The sequence below is a fragment of the Hyperolius riggenbachi genome, chromosome 7, assembly GCF_040937935.1.
Source record: "Hyperolius riggenbachi isolate aHypRig1 chromosome 7, aHypRig1.pri, whole genome shotgun sequence".
In the NCBI taxonomy this organism is placed as follows: Eukaryota; Metazoa; Chordata; class Amphibia; order Anura; family Hyperoliidae; genus Hyperolius; species Hyperolius riggenbachi.
The window spans coordinates 160,965,080-160,982,297 of NC_090652.1; the positions used below are offsets into that span (position 1 = coordinate 160,965,080).

General features: G+C 45.6%; 1 protein-coding gene across 1 annotated transcript in view; it reads left to right on the plus strand.

The window, feature by feature from the left end:
- Positions 1–1,726, plus strand: part of ANKS4B (ankyrin repeat and sterile alpha motif domain containing 4B) — a 112,796-nt gene extending 111,070 nt beyond the window's left edge. The window contains exon 2 of the mRNA XM_068246874.1: positions 652–1,726. Within this exon, the coding sequence (XP_068102975.1) occupies positions 652–1,726 (1,075 nt within the window). The remainder of the gene's footprint in view (positions 1–651) is intronic.
- Positions 1,727–17,218: the final 15,492 nt, after the last annotated feature.

Consider the following 17,218-nt stretch of genomic DNA (forward strand, 5'->3'; position numbering starts at 1 on the left):
GCTAGTGAACTTTTGAACTGTCCTCTGCAGAAAACACAAAATACAGTGACAGACAGTTGAGATAATAAGCTTCAGAAGACAGAGCTCTCTGCGACTTTGAAAGTCTTAGAGATCAGTGGCTCTTTTGCATAGATAACAACTGGAGTTTCTTAACTCTTCCTTTACTGGAAACAATATTAGACTCATGTCTGTGCTCCTAATGTTTTATTTATTAGCTGTACTACACCTACAAATCATAATATTATAAGTTTATTTTCACTTCAGGTTCCCTTTAAATGCCATTTAAAAAAGGGAGGCAATGGTGGACTTACCTTCCCTTAGGAAGGGGATGGAATGGCCTAAGTTACAGCGTATGCTTGTATGAAAAGTTGAGCTTTAAAGGAACGCTTAAAGATTTCAAAGGTTAGAGAGAGTGTTGGATGTGTTTTGGAAGGGGATTCCAGAGGAGGGTTGAGGCTTGTGAGAAATCTTGTATACGTGAATGCAAGGAGGTGATTTTAGAAGAAGAAGCTCATGTACAGAGCAAATATTGTGGGTGGGAGTGGTATGTGGAGATTGTTTTAAGAGTGATTAATTGGGTTAATTTCATGTATAAACATTTACATAAAAGATGTTCCCAGGTTTAATTGTGATGACTTTTTTCTTTTTCAGTGGAGACCCAAACAAAAGTGACATCTGGGGGAATACACCATTGCACCATGCTGCTGGGAAAGGACATGCTAACTGTGTGGCCTTCTTAATTAATTTTGGCGCAAATATTTTTGCTATGGACAATGAACTTCATTCATCTCTGGATGTGGCCATCATGAAGGGCCGTACAGATTGTGCTAAGATTTTGGATGAAGCAGCCAGCAAACAGACATCTTTAAACCCTAAGAAGGTGGCTAAGTTAAAAGATCAAGCCCAGAAGGATGCTGAAAAGAAGGCAAGGGAATGTGAGAAACTCCAGGATAAACATCAGAGTCAGATGAACAAAAATTTCAGCAAAAACCAGACTGGTACAATTAACTCAAAGGGAACACTATCGGGAACGGTTGGGGCTCGTTTTTCCACCCCATCTACTATAAGCACTTTGACCAAAGGACTGAAGGACACACTACAGATGAAAATGAAGAAGAAAGATAAAAATACAGTTGATCTAAACATAGCTGATAATGTTTTTTTTGCAAAAGATGAGAACACTAGTAGCCACCGTACCAAGGTCACCGAAGTATTCAGTGAAACTGATGAAGATGGTCTCAAAGATGAAGGCACAGTTATGGAAGATGAAAAACAGTCTATTTTTAATAGGCCTGGTCTTGGTAATATGGTTTTCAGGAGGAACATTGCAGTGGGAATCAACACTAATTTTGATGAAGCCTCCACAGTTGAAGACGACCTGACCTTAAAAGTTAAAAGTGAATTGTTTAATGAAGATGCTGAGAACAGGAGCGAAGATATTGGTGAGAATGATATCAATGTGGCATGGAATGATGATGATGTACACATAGATGAGGAAGAAGAAAGTTCTCCCCTGAAGGTCTTCCTGGAATCTTGTGGCTTACTTGAAATACACGTGACACTCTTGAGAGAAAAAATAGACTTAGATTCTCTGCTTTTATGTTCTAATGAAGACCTGCAGAGCATAAACATACAACTTGGTCCTAGAAAGAAGCTCCTAAGTGCAGTAGATAAAAGGAAACAGTCTCTGAACAATCCAGGAAATATAAGAGACACTAAATTATGAAATTATCAATGTCATCCCTATAGATTGTAAATATTCTGCAGTCTGAACCTTTGTAGTATAGTACTTTCTTAAAGTGATTCTGAATATATTCACAAAAATTACCATTGTAACTACGGAAATAATTCTAGCCTCTTGAAAGCCCAGGCTATAAGAAAGTTATGTCTGAGTCATAGCAACAACTACAATACCTATTTTCTATAATCTAATCTAAGCATACAGTACTAACCTAGAATATAATGCACTGACATGTCTCAGGGAACTTTGTTTTATGTTACACAGTTCTTTTGGATTTCTTAAAAAAAGCTTACTACTGAGCCATGCACTAAATCAGTTGTAATCAAACATGATTTAATATGACTCAATTCTTGCAAGTGTCAAATAAGGCTCAGGTGAGGGTTACATAATTTTGCCACGCCATATTAATTGCACACAATATTTAATAAATGAACCAGATTTGAAGCATGACATACATTACTCACTCACTAGCCCAAGAAAGCCTAAAGCTAGACTTACATGGGGCAATAACAGCCCAATATGTTAAGCTGATCAATCCCTCCCCAATCAGAAATCAACGCTATTGTGATCAGTTCCTTTACAACACTGCACACTTTTTCTCAATTCAATCTTAGCAGAGATCTGTAAAGCATTGATTTGAGCTGCTAGTGTTAAATTCAATGCAGTGCAATGCTATAGGAATATCAGTCCCTTACTCCTCACCAGGGCCAGATTTACCATAAGGCACTGAAGGCACATGCTTACAGGCGCCTGATGATGTAAAGGTGTCTCACTCCCATCCCTGATCGCCTCCCTCCCTCCTTCCCTATGCAGAGTCCTGATAATAGTGCAAATGAGAGGTAACTCACCCAGCTCTTGGCATTTCACTGACGACTGTCCCTTCAGTCAGGGGCAGCTCTAGCTACTTAATACTGAGGTTCCTCTAGCTACCTAATACTTGGGGACACCTCTAGCTACTTAATATTGAGGGTACTTCTGGCTACCTAATACTTAGAGCACCTGTAGCTACCTATGATGGACAAGGGAAGTAAGAGAGAAGTGACAGCTGGCAGAGCCAGCACACTGGCAGTGCAGTTTGGTTGAGGTTTGTATCTTCCTGGAGGGTGAAGTCTAAGGTGCCTACATTTTCCAATATGTCCCGGCATACCTTTAACCAATACACCCCCCGAGTACAAGAGAAGGTTGACTGGTCAGATTTATTGTTGGCAATACATTTCTCAATTTGATCAAAGTGATTAAAGGGAAGGTTCAGGGTGGCTCTTAAAAAAATAAAAATGCGCAGTACAGCCCGGAGGACGTCCAATGACGTCAGCGCGCCCCCGTGAGGCGCATTTTGAAACGCAGAAGAGCCCGACCTGGCAGCCGGCCTGGCCAGGTCGGGTCGGCCACCGGAGGGGACCGGGAGCCTGCGGAGTGGCGCCGAGGGCACGTCCTAGCTGCCCATGGCTGGAGGAAGCCCCAGGTAAGTGGATGGGCATTTTTATTTTTTTAAGAGCCACCCTGAACCTTCCCTTTAAACTGGTTGGAAAAATTGATACATATATGCCTAGCTCCAGGGTTACCTCAGATGATAAGAAAAATAGGGAAGAAAATACAGCATTTGCACAAAGGAAGGTAAGCAGTGGCAAATGACAGTACCAGCACTGCCAATTCTGAATGGGGAGCACTTAAACAACAAGCATTACGGCCATCGTTTACTGCCCAGCAAGCGTCCATGTGAACCAGCTCTCAGGATTGTTGTAACTACTGCAAAACTACAGGTTGTTTTCCCCTTATTGACCAATTTTCACATTTCAGAGCTGTTTCCATTCATTCAGCAACAATAACTTTATCACTAATTTTCACAGCTAAATGATCTATATATTGTTTTTGGGACATATTAGGATTTTTGGAGATTAGTTGAGGTGGGGAAGTAATTACTTTATTTTCTATGCATTCTAAAGGTAAAATAAGGGAAAACACACTATTTCTCAATTTACATCCATTATAGTTTTAATGTAAACAGTACAACTGTAAATAAAACCCACACGTTTTAGTTGACTATTTACCCTGGTTATTACAAGAATTTAAATTACATTCCCAGTACAATTTATGGTAACAATATTTTTAAGTTTTTTGTTTTCTCATAATCAATAATAACATGCCCTAATTTGTAAAAATAATGGTTATATACCCTCATGGCATGCATATTTACATAAAGGCCGTATGGGAACAATTTATATACTGTATTCTCTTTTAAATTCTTTTTTTTTCTTTTTTTTTAAACAAATGTTTTATTTTGGTACAAACTAGAATATGCTTTTGATTCATTGTCCTTAAAAAAATTCACAAGACATAGACATCAACCCTAAAACACCATAAAATCTATTCTACTATTTATCACAATAAAAATTATACCACATATTTTATTTATTTATTTATTTATTTATTGTATTTATAAAGCGCCAACATATTACGCACACATATGTTTCCTTTGACAGCTAGCAGACCATTAACCCAAAAGTGAGTATATGGCTTTCTATAAGCCAGTTTATAGTGACATTTTTTCTTTAAATAGCCATAGTAGATGCTGTACATCAGAAAAAGGCCACAAGAGAAAATCCAGGGATATTTAAATATGAGTGGGTAGTTTGTAAGATTCAGATTATTGTAGTTTTCCTGAAAATGTCTCAAAGTTGAATATTTTGAAAATTACTTTTTGTGTTTATTGAATGATGGATTGAGTTTGTCCCTACCTATTTTTAAGTGATATGGGTCTAAGCTGTATACATCAAAATCCTGATTTGATAACAAACTGAATGCGCAGCAATCTCAAGATGCAGTTTTTTACAGTTCATTTTTATTGCACTAATTGGAAAAACGCCATCTTTGTTTACATGTAGCTGTCCCAGCTCATTTAAAATGCTTCCCCTGCATTTTATGATTCTTGCGCATTTAAAAAATGTAGTCTGCGATTACCATAGACTGCAAGTGCCGAATGTCTATGGTGGTTACAACCCACACTACAGCAGCAAAATTGCCTGCACCCGTTTTCCATGATGCAAGTGTCATCTCTGCCTAAGAGTCATCACTGTTACTGGCTGGCATGTGTGGGAATGTGCGTACAAGCACGTGTTTTTGCACAGTGGCGGAAAAACTACAAAGATCTCACATCCTTGCACAGGTAAAGGTATGAAAAGTGGACATGAGTGTCCAGTTACGGTAAGTGGAATATGATCACTGTTACTTTCTGTAATCATGCATGGCACTGTCAGGATCTCTCCTGTAGCATGGTTTGTCGGTTGCAGTGGAACTGCAACCGGGCAGTTCTGACTTATCTGCTTGCATTCGGTTGCGCATTTGCAATAAGTCTCATTGTCATTTTCAATCACTCTGCAGTTCAGAGCAGCTCAGGATGCTGTCATAACTCTTATGGGCGTAACAATAGGGTATGTAGCCACTGCGCCCGCGGGGGGGGCCCGGACCCCCTCGCTCATGGACGTTTTGGGGGGGCTGGAGGAGATACAGCATGAGGGGAAAGCTATGGCCACACTCGGCGGGGAGGGGGGAAGGTCCCCTCCCTCCCTCACCTCAGGCTTTCCCCTCTGCGCTCCCCACTTGCGTAGCTTCAATAGCTATATATGTGCAGCGGAGCGGCGGGCAGCGGCAAGCAAACATACCTTCCGTGCGTTCCAGCGCGGACGCTTCTCGCTCTAGTGACTGACGCGACTTCCTGTACAAAACAGGAAGTAGTGTCAGTCACTAGAGCGAGAAGCGTCCGGACGCATGGGAAGATAGGTTTGCCTGCCACTGCCCGCTGCTCCGCTGCACATGTATAGCTATTGAAGCTGGAGGGGAGAGCAGAGGGGAAAGCCTGAGGTGAGGGAGGGGGGGACCTTCCCCCCTCCCCGCCGAGTGTGGCCATAGTTTTCCCCTCATGCTGTGTCTCCTCCAGCCCCCCCCCCCAAAACGGCCACAAGCAGGCCCCGGGGGAAGGGGGCGCTCAGAATTTCTGCAGGGGGGCCCGGTGGCTCTTAGTTACTCCCATGATAACTCCTCCAATTCTTGCTGCAGTTGAACTGCAGCCAGATAGCCCTGGATTTCCTACATGCATGTTGTTGCATAATATTGCATGTATTTGTTATGAAAGTCCTTCAGCTAGCAGCTTGTAATCAAGCTGGCTCAGGATTGAGTAATTACCATTCAGCTGTGTGGGAATTTGCATGCCTGCATTCATTGGCTGATGTCGACATAAAAGTCTGCCTCCCATTTCAGACCCGGCCCGACATAGCGTACAGCTCCCTGAGTTGTTGCTGGGTCATTCATGTGAATTGTATATTGCATTGTTTAACCTTGTTTCTTGCTTGGACATTTGCTGTATCCGTGGGTATACAGTAAAGTCCTTCTGATCCTTATAGCTTGGATTCTGCCATCACCACCTTGGTGACTGGTAGTATTCGTGCTAGTCTGTTCCTGAGGACGTAACTATTGCAGCGGTTGCCATTAGTTACGCTCCCACCTGTTTGTCTTGTTTATGTCAGTGTGAATGTTTGCCGTTGCTGGGGCAGCGACTAGATTGGCAAAGCATTCCATCTGTCTGTCTGTTGTTTGTCTTGCTACTCGGCCTGAGGCTTGGTGCGGCGTCGCACTAAGCAGCCATTGTATATTAATGCGACTTTCATTACTCAATTAATGTATTTCAATGCGACTGCAAGACTGACTTAGATACGACCTTAGCTTAACTGACCATTCTCTTGCCTAGTCCTATGTACCGCAGCCATCTGATCTAATGTGTATGACCTTAGCCTGTTACCGAGTCTGATTCTGTCTAGTCCACTGTACCACTGCCATCTGATCTAACGTGTATGACCCTAGCCTGTTACCGACCACGTCTGTTGTGTATTGTATCACATAGCATCTAGCATGATAGGCGGTATCGGAAGCCCAGAGCTGCAGTTGCTCTGGGCAATCTTGCTCCCTTGTTCATTACTCCTGTGGCCACCTGTGTAGCCTCTTCCATTACCCAGCTACATAGTCTTGAGCACACACGCTGACTAAGAAAGTAAGCCCCCCAAGCATTACAGGCGCACATTCAAAGCAGAAAAGGAATAGCTACGCCCCTGGAGCTTCAGATGGAGTTTCTGAGGGCATAGTTTTAGTCCTTTATGCGACAAGTGGTTATAGAGGAATTTGACTGTACATAACTCAATTAAGATGTGCGCTGTTCACTTAGTGACATTCCCCACACAAAGCTGAAGACAACTGTGAATAAAAGCGGCAACAGAGGTGCCTGTGTGAGTGCTGCCAGCATGGGCATCTAGGATGTATTGGGTGATCAGAGGCTTTGCAATGCAGAGGGGAGGCTTTGGGTGAACAGATAACTGGCCACTACATGCAGAGGGAGGGAGGTTTGAGTTGCAGGATCAACATGACAGCTTTTCTGTAGACTACAAATTTGTGGCTGCATTGCTGTTCCTTACAATAACTTGAATTGGAGCACTGTTAAGCAATGGTTTAAGTTCCTGCTGATTCCAGTATGAGATCTTACTGTGTTGGTATAACATAGCATAAAATAGTCATTGTGGGCAGCCTAACATTGTGATGTTGGAAGCCTCTATAAGAACACTACAGCATCTGTAATGTTTCAGGCTGTAGTAAAGAAATGGGAAACAAAGATATCTAGCCCTGCCAACAGTACGCAGTTCAAATTTTTAAGGTAATCTCTGTCTGGTCCCTCAGCACAAAACCTTGAATCATTAGGAGTGCTAATAACCCACATCCCCTCCATTGTTAATGCATAGCCTGACTCTGCCTGATTCCCACAGCTTTCATTTCATGGGCCTTTGTGTCATTTGTGCAGCAGCACAGGTAAGTGTATCTTCCTCTGGGTCTGAGCTGTATGTAAAATACAACAAAGGAAAAATAATGGCTGCAAGCATATTCTCCATTTAGAAAAATAATATAAACTTTTAGCAGAAATTTGAATAATTTACAAACATTTGCACATTATTTATCCAAATCATAATACCCTCAGAGAGACTTCCTGCATTGTATTGTTTAATATTATTCAAAACCTGCAGAACTAGGAATGGTGCATTATTTATTATGGCTGCCAATAAATCATTATTGAAATGTCACTTATCATTACAGAGACTGTATGTATGAATTGCCAGAGATTAGGTGAATAAATATCTCTAGTTTCTTTATAATGTATTGTGTGAATAATATTTAAATAAGAAGACTGTTAGATAGCAATAGTTAACAGATAAATCTGTATCTTGAACAGAGAAGCAGATAGTTTAAAGAAAATCTTTAGCCCTTTTTCTAAAAAAGAAAAATGAAATAATAGATATGTTCCCTTAATGGGTACATACCATTTGGTAGATTAATTCTCCTTATGCCCGCAGCTGTCTCAGTATGGTGCCAATATTTATTTTTCGTCCTGCAAGTCGAATCCTCGTGGCTGAGGAAGAGCCAGGTTATTGACCGCCCCTGCACCCTGTTGCCGCCCCCTTGCCCTCCCCCTCATGTCATCTTGACCCTTAGTGCATGCTCCCTTTCTAAGTGGGTCGTCCCTGTGTGTTGGAGGCACCGCACAGACAGCAGGGAGAAAGCTACGGAGGCGCCTCACGGACAGAAGGGAGAAAGCTGCGGAGGCGCTGCACAGAAAGCAGGGAGAGAGCTGCGGAGGCGCCTCACAGACAGCAGGGAGAAAGCTGCGGAGGCGCTGCACAGAAAGCAGGGAGAGAGCTGCGGAGGCGCCTCACAGACAACAGGGAGAAAGCTGCAGAGGCGCCTCACAGACAGCAGGGAGAAAGCTGCGGAGGTGCCTCACAGAAAGCAGGGAGAAAGCTGCAGAGGCAACTTACAGACAGCAGGGAGAAAGCTGCAGAGGTGCCTCACAGACAGCAGGGAGAAAGCTGCGGAGGCACCTCACAGAGAGCAGGGAGAGAGCTGCGGAGGCGCCTCACAGAGAGCAGGGAGAAAGCTGCGGAGGCGCCTCACAGAGAGCAGGGAGAAAGCTGCGGAGGCGCCTCACAGACAGCAGGGAGAAAGCTGCGGAGGCGCTTCACAGACAGCAGGGAGAGAGCTGCGGAGGCGCCTCACAGACAGCAGGGAGAGAGCTGCGGAGGCGCCTCACAGACAGCAGGGAGAAAGCTGCGGAGGCGCTTCACAGACAGCAGGGAGAGAGCTGCGGAGGCGCCTCACAGACAGCAGGGAGTGAGCTGCGGAGGCGCCTCACAGACAGCAGGGAGAGAGCTGCGGAGGCGCCTCACAGACAGCAGGGAGAGAGCTGCGGAGGCGCCTCACAGACAGCAGGGAGAGAGCTGCGGAGGCACCTCACAGACAGCAGGGAGTGAGCTGCGGAGGCGCCTCACAGACAGCAGGGAGAGAGCTGCGGAGGCGCCTCACAGACAGCAGGGAGAGAGCTGCGGAGGCGCCTCACAGACAGCAGAGAGAGAGCTGCGGAGGCGCCTCACACAAAGCAGGGAGAAAGCTGCGGAGGCACCTCACAGACAGCAGGGAGAAAGCTGCGGAGGCACTGCACAGACAGCAGGGAGAGAACTGCGGAGGCGCCTCACATACAGCAGGGAGAGAGCTGCGGAGGCGCCTTACAGACAGCAGGGAGAGAGCTGCGGAGGCGCCTCACAGACAGCAGGGAGAGTGCTGTGGAGGCGCTGCACAGACAGCAGGGAGAGAGCTGCGGAGGTGCCTCACAGACAGAAGGGAGAGAGCTGCGGAGGCTCCTCACAGACAGCAGGGCCTGCTTTGAATGCACTGAGTGGAGGTCGCTGGAAGCGTCAGACCTGGATGAATGGGCGGATACCGTTGCCTCATACATCCGTTTCTGCGAGGACTCATGTGTACCAACGAAATCCTTCACAGTGTACCCGAACAACAAGCCGTGGTTCACCAACAAGCTACGGCAACTGCGGAGGCGGAAGGAGGCTGCACACAAGTCCGGCAACCAGGAGGACTACAGGAAGGCAAGAAACGACCTCAAGCAGGAGTTGGGAGCGGCCAAAAAAAGAGTATGCGAAGAAAATTAAACGTAACCTGCGCTCAAACGACTCACGGGCGGTATGGAAGGGGTTGAAGGCCGCCACAAACTACAAGCCCCAACCCCAGCATGCAACACCCAGCCCGATACTAGCAGAAGAACTCAGCAGTTTCTACCGCAGGTTCGAGAATCAGGAAGAACCGGAGGAGAACCAGGTACCGGCTACCCCTCCCCCTTGCACTGCTGGCAACACCGCGAGACTGCCCTCTCCCATGGTGGTGAGTGAAGCAGAGGTCCTGCGCCTCCTATCAACCCTAAATGCCAGGAAGGCCCCCGGCCCGGAAGGAGTATCTCCAGCTTGCCTGAAAACCTGCTGCAGGCAACTTGCTCCCATCCTCTACGCTATCTTCACCAAGTCCTTAGAGGAAGGCAAGGTCCTGGCGTGCTTCAAGAAGTCTACCATCATACCTATGCCTAAGAAACAAGGGGTCACCGAACTTAACAACCTTAGGCCCGTGGCCCTGACATCCGTCATCATAAAAACCATGGAGCGCGCAGTCCTGGCCCACCTCAAGCTCTCCACCTTGCCATTCCTAGACCCCTTCCAGTTTGCATACAGAGCAAACAGGTCCACTGATGACGCGATCAATATCTGCCTAGAGCTCATCAACGACCACCTTGATAGACCAGACACCTACGCTAGATTACTACTTCTGGACTTCAGCTCGGCCTTCAACACCATCTGTCCACGCATTCTCCAACGAGCCCTAGCTGCACTTGGAGCCCACCCAAGTCTACAACTCTGGATCACAGACTTTCTTACCAACAGGTCCCAAGTCGTCAGACTGGGCGATATCCACTCTCAAGCTGCGACCACGAACACAGGAGCTCCTCAAGGCTGTGTACTGTCACCACTGCTGTTCTCCCTCTATACGAACAACTGCAGGTCCGACGCAGAATCTGTCAAGGTTATCAAGTTTGCTGATGATACCACCATCATTGGCCTTGTCACCAAGGATGACGTCCAGGAGTCCCGTCAGCAGGTGGAGAGAATTTGCAATTGGAGCAAGGAGAACAGGCTGGTGCTTAACACCACAAAGACCGTGGAGTTAATCATCGACTTCAGAAGGGCGGCTCCCACCCCACCCCCAATTTACATTGGCGGCAAGGAGGTAACCAGAGTGCCCTGCGCCCGCCTTCTAGGTACTACCATCTCCAGTGGCCTCAGCTGGAAGCCCAACATGGCGCCACTGTCAATGATGGGGACAGACTACAGAGGGACATCAAGTCAGCGTAGAGGATCATTGGGTGCCCCCTCCCCTCACTTGCCCTACTACACAGCAAAAGACTAAAAACCAGGGCATTGAGGATTGCAAATGACCCCTCACACCCAGGCCACCGCTACTTCAGCATTCTGCCCTTGGGACGGAGGCTACAAGCCATCTCCACTAAAACCACGAGACATAGGAACTCGTTCTTCCCCTCGGCAGTCAACCTCCTAAACTCCTTCCACATTCTGCCATCAAAGCGAGCGTCAACGAGCGGCGTGGCCGGTGGCGCTACGGCTGGACAGCCGACCAGCGTACAAGACTAACTGACTATGGACACCGTAGGGATACACTAGGATTGTGATGTGTTTTTACAATGTTCTGTGTGAATCTGATATCTGCTGTGCCTCCTTCTCTTTCTTCTGTACTTCTTTCTCCTTCTATGCACTCTTCCTGAGCCATTGTATTGTATTGTGCCGAAAACAATTCCGGGCATGTCCCCTGATGCTTGACGAAATAAATGATTCTGATTCTGATTCGGAGAGAGCTGCGGAGGCGCCTCACAGAAAGCAGGGAGAAAGCTGCAGAGGCACCTCACAGACAGAAGGGAGAAAGCTGTGGAGTCACCTCACAGACAGCAGGGAGAAAGCTGTGGAGGCACTGCACAGACAGCAGGGAGAGAGTTGCGGATGAGCCTCATGGACAGCAGGGAGAGAACTGCGGAGGTGCTGCACAGACAGCAGGGAGAGAGCTGCAGAGGCGCCTCACAGACAGCAGGGAGAGAGCTGCGGAGGCGCCTCACAGACAGCAGGGAGAGAGCTGCGGAGGCGCCTCACAGACAGCAGGGAGAGAACTGCGGAGGTGCTGCACAGACAGCAGAGAGAAAGCTGCGGAGGCGCCTCACAGACAGCAGGGAGAAAGCTGCAGAGGCACCTCACAGACAGAAGGGAGAAAGCTGCGGAGGTGCCTCACAGACAGCAGGGAGAAAGCTGCGGAGGCGCTTCACAGACAGCAGGGAGAGAGCGGCGGAGGTGCCTCACAGACAGCAGGGAGAGAGCTGCGAAGGAGCCTCCCAGACAGCAGGGAGAGAGCTGCGGAGGCGCATCACAGACAGCAGGGAGAGAGCTGCGGAGGTGCCTCACAGACAGCAGGGAGAGAGCTGCCTCGTAGTGCATTGCGATGCTTCGACCATATCTGCATCTGCAGAAAGCGAATTACGGCAGCAAAGCATTGCATGAGAGCTTACAGCATGTGCAAAGTTCTAATTAGCTCTGGTGCAAAGCTGTGTAACAAAGTGCACAATGTATGTACATGCCGTGATGACCTGGAATTACTTCCTGGGGCTGTGGCCATCTTAGGCAGGGAACATAAAAATACATTTCTTTTTTTGAAATAATGTACAGCGTCGCAGAGCAACGTAAATGACCAGGGGGAGAAGAGGGAAGAAGGTGAAATGTTTGTTTCTTTTAATACTTTTTAATGACATCACAGATCTGCTTTAAATATCATGCATTCCAGGATTGGCAGAACTAGGCAGACTCTGGAAGCAAAGTTGTCCATGTTGAAATTAAGTAGTGTTGGTAACTACGAGTAGCTACGAGTTAAGCACCTATTCATAATAAAAATTTTAATTAGATATTGCTGTCCGCGGCAGGGGGGTTAACTTACCTATGCTGCTGCCTATAGCTGATGCATTTCACTTGCAGTCCACATTACGCCACTACTTCTTCCTTCAAATCCGGAAAGGAGGAAGTAGTGGCGTTATGAGGACTGTGAGAGGAATGGATCAGCTATAGGTGGTGGCATAGGTAAGTTAACCCCCCTTTGCCGTGGGAAGTGCTATCTAATTTAATTTCAGATTATGAGTAGCTACGTTCGACCACCAGCCTTATAAAACGAGTGATCCCTGATGGTTAGCGATAAACAAACATACTTACTTACAAGATAAACACCATGGCATTTCTTAACGGTTCCTGGCCAAGGTAGGGATTCTGAGGAGTAAAGACACAGCAGGTAGTTATAACTTGCTATAAGAAGATGACCCATTGAATGTATAATATACACTGGAAGTAGGGGCGGACCGCCCATGACGCCACTTCCTCAGGCAGCATCACGTGTCAGGCGGCATCTCGGACCCCGCCGTGAGCAGGAGGGGTAGCAGCGCAGGAAGGAGGAGTATTGGGCAGAGCAGTGGGGAGGGGGACCAGACCTCCCCCCTCCCTCACCTGGGATCCCGCCTTCTGCACTCCCCCCTCCAGATATAAGATCAGCAGCGGCAGGGAGTGGGGAATGACTTACCACTTCCTGTCCAGATGATGGAGCGCTGCGTTCCACAGGTCTCCACCTTCAGAGCTGTTCACTGTGCTTCCTGATTACGAATCTTTTATCTTGAGGGGGGAGACTGGAAGTAGAAGACCCAGGTGGGGGGGGGGGGGGTCTTCTCACAAGTTTTCCTCAGACAGCAAAAAGTCTAGAACCGGCCCTGACTGGAAGTGTATATTAAGGTGCACATATAGCATCAAAACCTTTATTGCAACGGTCGCTTAAATATATCCAAAATGCAGCACAGGGGACAAGTTTCTGAATTCTAAAATCATTAAAGTCCCCAAAGCACAATAAACCTCAAACCAAATTGGACTGGTCCCACACAACCAAAACACACAGACAGCGCCACACATCCCTGTAATACAGCTCGGGCCAGCACAGAGCAACCTAGGCAGATCGAAAGTCCAATAAAGCCCCCTTCCATAGGATTTTTTTTTATGATTTTTGAATTCAGAATCTTGTCCCCTATGCTGCATTTTGGATATATATAATTGACTACTGCAAAACCTAACTACAATTGTTGTTAAGCCATCTCCACCTGACTTGATGGTAGGTGTATTGTACATGCAACATATAACTGTTGACTCTAAATGCCCATGGGCAGTAACAGCATACAAGGCTATGCATGGGCTTCACTGCTGTTAATAGTCAAACATATAGGTACAAAGGCACCACAACCATACACTGAACAATTTAAAAAGGACAACAATGGGACAAACTTTCTATCTAGCTGCAGGTGGCCAAACCTAACAGCACTGTCCATAATTGGATGACAATCCTCACGCCGTGTATGAGCAAACAGGATAATATGCACAAGAGTTCTTATTCTATCTTTTACGAAGTTGCATACATAATTCCACAGACAACAGTGATGATTGAGGTTACGCTCCATTTTGGTATATACTGCTGGTTCTCTGGTTGAACTCGATGGACGTATGTCTTTTTTTAACCCAAATAACTATGTAACCATGTAACTGCGGTCAAGCAACACCTTGTTCTAGCGTCCTCTTATGTAAAGTGCATATTACCTCTATTTAGAGCCTGTACAACTCCATTATGAACATAAAATATTTAACCACCAAGATCAAGAACAGATCGCATGCTAATTCCCTGGGCTGCTAAGCTAGGTCGATCTCCTGGGAGTTTGAAAAAGTGCTTACTGGGACGAAACATGTTGCGTGGGTGTGACACCAGCATTTTAGCCCCGGCTTCCTTCGTGTACCTCCAATGGAGGTACGGAGAAAACGCAGTGCTAATTTATTAGAGCTAATAAAGTGTTAATTATCGAAAATCTCCAAATGTTTCTATGATAGTCTGGCTTGTATGTAGATTGAGTGGCCTGAGCTAGGTGACTCCTGTGTTAATCTTCCAGTTGTATAGTACATACGTATTGGTGGTGCATCCTTCAGCTATTTTCTATAAGTCTTAATTAGGATTAGTATTATAGTTACACTTTTATCTCATTACGCTGTGCTGTCTTTCACTTTAGAGCCACTTTAAATAACACTTCGGAAGCCAGTTATACATAACACTACGGAAGCCAGTGAAAATATTTACGCTTCATTTATTGTCACCTTTTAATCAAGGCATACATAATTGCTGTTATAAAAAGGTCCATTCATTAAACAACATCTAAACTCATTAGCTGTTTGTGGCTTTGTTGACTAGGAGCAGATGTAGTCATCTGTTACAGTGACGTGAAATGTTTCTGAGTTATGATAAGGAGAAGAAATGAGAAATAAAAAATAATATGCCTCTGTCACTCATTGGCACAAGAAAATCTGAAGAATCGAGAATTGTAAAGTTGAGCTTTCATTAAAAATTGATGTCACATTAAGAGAACTCCATCATGGGTAAAAGCTTCATTTCAAGCGCAAATGTTTTTCTAGATGTAATGATCTGCTCTGCTGTCTGCACAGGCAGGCAGCTTTTTGACCATTTTTCAGGTTTATATGCTGCAGGTCCCTGGAAAAGAGACCGGTTTTCATTCTGCAAGTTTCAAACGTGCTGTTCTGGTGAGAGATTTGCATCCACTTGTCATGCAAATTGTTTATCTGCTTCCTTTGAAGGCTTGCAGTATAAATACCATTTCCTCCCAGAATTCCCTGCTGGTCATAAAGGTTTGGTTCTGCTGGACTTGCCTTGAGTTTCAGCCCCTCTGCTGATTGTTTATAATATATATATATTCTAGTGTAATTAATTATTGGGGAGTGCATCTTGCATTCTCTGTAGTGCAGTCAGGCTTTGTATTATTTGTACTGTTTATTCCTGTGCTGTTTTTTGTCTTGTCCCTGCGATTGTACTGTCGCCTGCGGCAGTAAATCGTTTGGTTTCGTTCCTAGATTGCATTCGCCCTGGCGGTAGAGGCGGTGGATCTTCTTTGTCTGTCTTGGAGTATAACCTTAGCTGCGGTTGCTACTGGTTACTCCTTTAGTCTGTCTTGTCCAGCAAGAACGCTTGCTGTTGTCTGGTGGGAGGCAACCGATTAGCAAGCGTTCGCGTTATTTGTCTGTCGTCATTGTCAGGTTTATGTGTTATTTAGGGTTGGTACGTTTTGTCACTGTTGCGCTTTTCGTGTGGTGACCGTGCCTGGCACGCGCTTTGTCGCTATTGCGCTTAACGTGTGGTGACCGCGTGTAGCTAGTCCTGTCTGCTCCTTCATGTTGGATTACAGTTTGTTATTGGTTCTGTCTTTATCCTTCCTATGCTCTGTCTTTGCTCAGTCTTGTGTCACTGTTAGCAATCGCCATTCTTGCGATTGCGTTCTCGCTTGGTCTTCTCTGTTGTGTGTCCACCGTCGCCCGGTGGCGACTAGATTGTTGGACATACATACATTCTGTCTCTGTGCTCACTCTCTCTCGAGAGAGAGGCTATCTTGCCCTGTATAGCTTCACTTCGTACAATTTCTACTGGCATCTGTGGCAGTGCAGAGGGTTTATTCCTCTGCACTCCACAGCTCCATCTGCCGGTAGGAATTCCTCTCTACAGGTGCATTGCACCAAAGCTGGGTTCTGTTATTTAAGCATTTGTGGAGGGTTTCCGCAGTGTCAGCGCACATCTTGTGCGCTGACCACGGAGATAATTCCCCATTCGTCACACTAGATCTGTGCAGACACGCAGTTGCAGAATTTAAATCTTGAAATTAAATCTTATGGAACAGTATTAATAGGCGTTTGGATTTTCATTGTCTGATCTATTCCTCTGCATTTGAGGTCCGTTCTCTGGTTGTTTTGATAATAGGAAACAGAAACCAAATGCTACTAAAACTCAGATCAAATGCTAATGAAATGCAAACAGCAATGTACACACACCCTTATTGATTTTTTCCCAGAGTTATGACATAGGGTAGGATGGTAGGGACTGTTATTTCTAGCATAACGGCAGTTTTCCTAGAAGAGTTAAAGGGAACCTGAACCGAGTAAAAAATTATTAAAAACAAACACACGTACCTCAGAAGCTCACCATTTTCTTCTTAAGGTGGCCACTAATGATCCAATCTTTTTCATCCAATTTTACCAAATCTATGTAGTATAAGGGTAAATTGAATGAATATATTGAATGGATAATTAAGGCAGTTCCCTTATTACATAGAAATGGTAAGATTGGATCATTAGTGGCCACCTTTATAATGATTGCTTCCATTTCTGACAAGATTTTGTCAGAACTGAAACACATCGGCTGCTGTCAGTTATATATCAGTTGCTGTCAGTTATAACTGAAAGGACAACTGATGAGCTGTTATGGGGTAACACCATTTAATAATGGAGGATGGAGAATGCCATTGATCACAGTGGACAAACAGGATGCATGAGAGGGAAAAAAGAATAATGAGTAAACTACACGGGTGGTGAGTATGACGTGTGTATATTTATTTGACTTTTAATTTTCAGTTCAGGTTTGCTT